The 2,744-nt window shown below is 57.5% G+C and overlaps 1 protein-coding gene across 1 annotated transcript; it reads right to left on the minus strand.

The window, feature by feature from the left end:
• Window positions 1–318: 318 nt before the first annotated feature.
• On the minus strand, window positions 319–1,980 carry LOC101765953 (gallate 1-beta-glucosyltransferase). Its single transcript, XM_004965156.2, has one exon. The coding sequence runs from the start codon at window positions 1,789–1,791 to the stop codon at window positions 364–366; it is 1,428 nt and encodes a 475-aa protein (XP_004965213.1). The 5' UTR covers window positions 1,792–1,980; the 3' UTR covers window positions 319–363.
• Between the last annotated feature and the right edge of the window lie 764 nt (window positions 1,981–2,744).

Consider the following 2,744-nt stretch of genomic DNA (forward strand, 5'->3'; position numbering starts at 1 on the left):
CAGACGTGCCCTCATCACTGCCAGGGAGCTCCACTGCGTGAAGTACCTACTATGGCCGCCATCTCCATCCAGGCCAACTTCCCTGCCGTTGAGGAACGTTATTCGAGAATTTTCGAGAACAGGGGTTGAATATGCTCTGAGTAGCTATTGTTTGGAGAAAGATAACTCTAGTAACTTTATTTAATCACCATTGCGTGTTTGCATCTAAAAATGATGGGTCCGATTAAGTTTTATCTGATCTCAATTCTTGTCAATCAGGATTTTACCTTTCTGTTGGTAATTATGCTTAGTTACTTTAATCGGAACGTGGAGTCATCAGTCGGGAAAATAGCACCACTTGTAATTAAGGTATGGTTGGACACTTTAATAAACGGCAGATGCTTTTGCTTGCCCTCCGCACGCTCGCCCCGTTACTTCGTTGACAAACGCCTGCACGTGCCGGTCCGACGACCCACCGGGCGCCACTGCGTCCCGCGCCGCCGCGCTCCACGACTTGGCGTTGGCGAGCATGGCGTCGGCCTCCGGCCCGGTCGTGACCGCGTCCACGGCCTCACGCACACCCTCCCGCCGCAGCGGGGCGCGGAGGTGGACGCCCATCCTGAGCTCATCGACGAGGAACTTGGCGTCCGTGCACTGGTCGCCCCACTGTGGGAAGGCCACCACTGGCACGCCGGCGGCGACCGTCTCGAGCGTGGAGTTCCACCCGCAGTGCGTCAGGAAGCACGCGACGGCGGGGTGCTCCAGCACGCGGTCCTGCGGGCTCCACGGCACGACCATGCCGCGGCCGCCGGCGGCGGCGTCCAAGAATCCCTCCGGGAGCAGCGGCTGGGTATCCGGCCGCACCACCCACAGGAAGGGCCGACCGGTGGACGCGAGACCGTGCGCCATCTCGGCGACCGCCTCGGCGGAGAGCATGACGATGCTACCCAACGACGCGTACACGACGGAGCGCGGCGCCTGCGCATCCAGCCACGCCACGCAGTCGTCTGCCGCCTTGATCAGGTCGCCGCGCACTGCCACCGCGTCATCGTCGTCCGGGCCCCCGAGCTCGACTAGCGGACCCACAGGGATGAGCTCCGGCGGGCGCGGCGTGACGCTCGGGAGCGCGGCGACCACGTCGCGCTCGAGCTCGGCGAAGGAGTTGACGAACACCCACGACGCCCTGCCCATGTTTCGGAACTGGTCCTGTATCGTGTCGCCGAGAATCCTGTACGGGTGCGACGGGAGCAGGAACGACGGCACGTCGGCGAGGGACAGGCCCGGGAGGCCCGGGAGCGCGAACCGCGCGTCGAGGTCGTCCTCACGCGGGAACTCAGCGAGCCCGTGCACGAAGTGGTAATAGATCGAGAACACCGCGCACGACTGCACCCACAGCACCGCCGTGGTAATGCCGGCGTCAGCGGCGACGTCGGTCGCCCACGGCAGGAACGGGTTCCCGACGACGCACGCCACCGGCCGCCCCGCCTCCGCCTGGCGCCGGAGCAGGTCGGCCAGAGCCAGCCGCCCGGCCGTCTCGAGGTGCCGCATGAAGTCGTCCAGGTCCAGCTCCGTCCCGTCGAAATGGTCGTCCAGGAAGTCGAACCGGATGCGGCCGCGGCCAACGGGCACGCCGTCGCCGCCGGCCGACACCCCCGAAGCGGCGCTGAGCTTGTTGCGGACGAAGGAGAAGGTGGAGCAGGTGACGAGGAGGCCCTTGGCGGCGATGCGCTTGGCGAGGCGGAGCATGGGGTTGATGTGGCCCTGGCCCGGGTAGCAGATGAGGAGGACGTGGGGCGCGGCCTCCTCGGCCATGGCAGCCTGCTGCAACCAGCTGTTCACCTGCAAGCTCTCAGCTGACCAAACTCCAAACTGGCAGAGTGCTCAAATTCTCAATAGGACTCGCTGGGTCATTGCACACTAATGCTCCTCGTCTACTTTTATACTCTATACATGAAAGAAATTATCTCGGTGATGACATCGTGCCGTGCAGCATAATGTACGGGCAGTCATGTGCAACTATTTTGTACCGCCTCATGAAGCTGCAAGGGACTTTCCATTTACCTTTTTTTCATAATTTTCTCGTGCTCATGTGAGGTGACTAAATTTTTCTGAAGCTATCAGTTGATTTCCCTAACCTGCCATGCCGAGGTCACTGCCAGCTTGACCAAAAGTAGTAAAATGAATGGCCTTTTAATTGTCATTTTACTATCGTAATTTGTAAGGCCACATCTATCATCTTTGGTTGTAATTTGTAAACTAGTCGTGTCACACATTCTTGCATTAGCCTAATCATCGCTTTTGTGGCGAGAGGATCGACCACACCCTTAGCTTCAAAACAAATTTTATCAAAGATATGACTTATGACCGAATGTGAATGTGAGTTGGCCACGAGCCCACGAGGTTGTTAGTTTAGATTACTGGCTGGGCCCATGATGAGGCCAGCAGTGACGACGCTATGCTCCGGCAGCGATGACGGTTACAAAATACAAATTTCTTGCTTCTCAAGAAGCATTAGACAATATTATCTCAAGAAGCGATGTCGTCATGCTGCAATTAATGAGTAGGTAGGACGATTGCTGAGACTTTTAAGCTTGCGGTACTTCGTAGAACCTCCAGCCGGATTGCAGCATGACGACATTCACGGACATAGGATAATTAGGAAGTGCATGTATTTGCTGTGATGTACCGATCGATTTGTATTCAGTGATATCTTTGAATGTTTTGATAATTGGCGATGTTTTGGGTTGCGTACTTGCGTAGCTTTG

The sequence above is a fragment of the Setaria italica genome, chromosome IV (genome assembly GCF_000263155.2).
Source record: "Setaria italica strain Yugu1 chromosome IV, Setaria_italica_v2.0, whole genome shotgun sequence".
NCBI lineage: Eukaryota > Viridiplantae > Streptophyta > Magnoliopsida > Poales > Poaceae > Setaria > Setaria italica.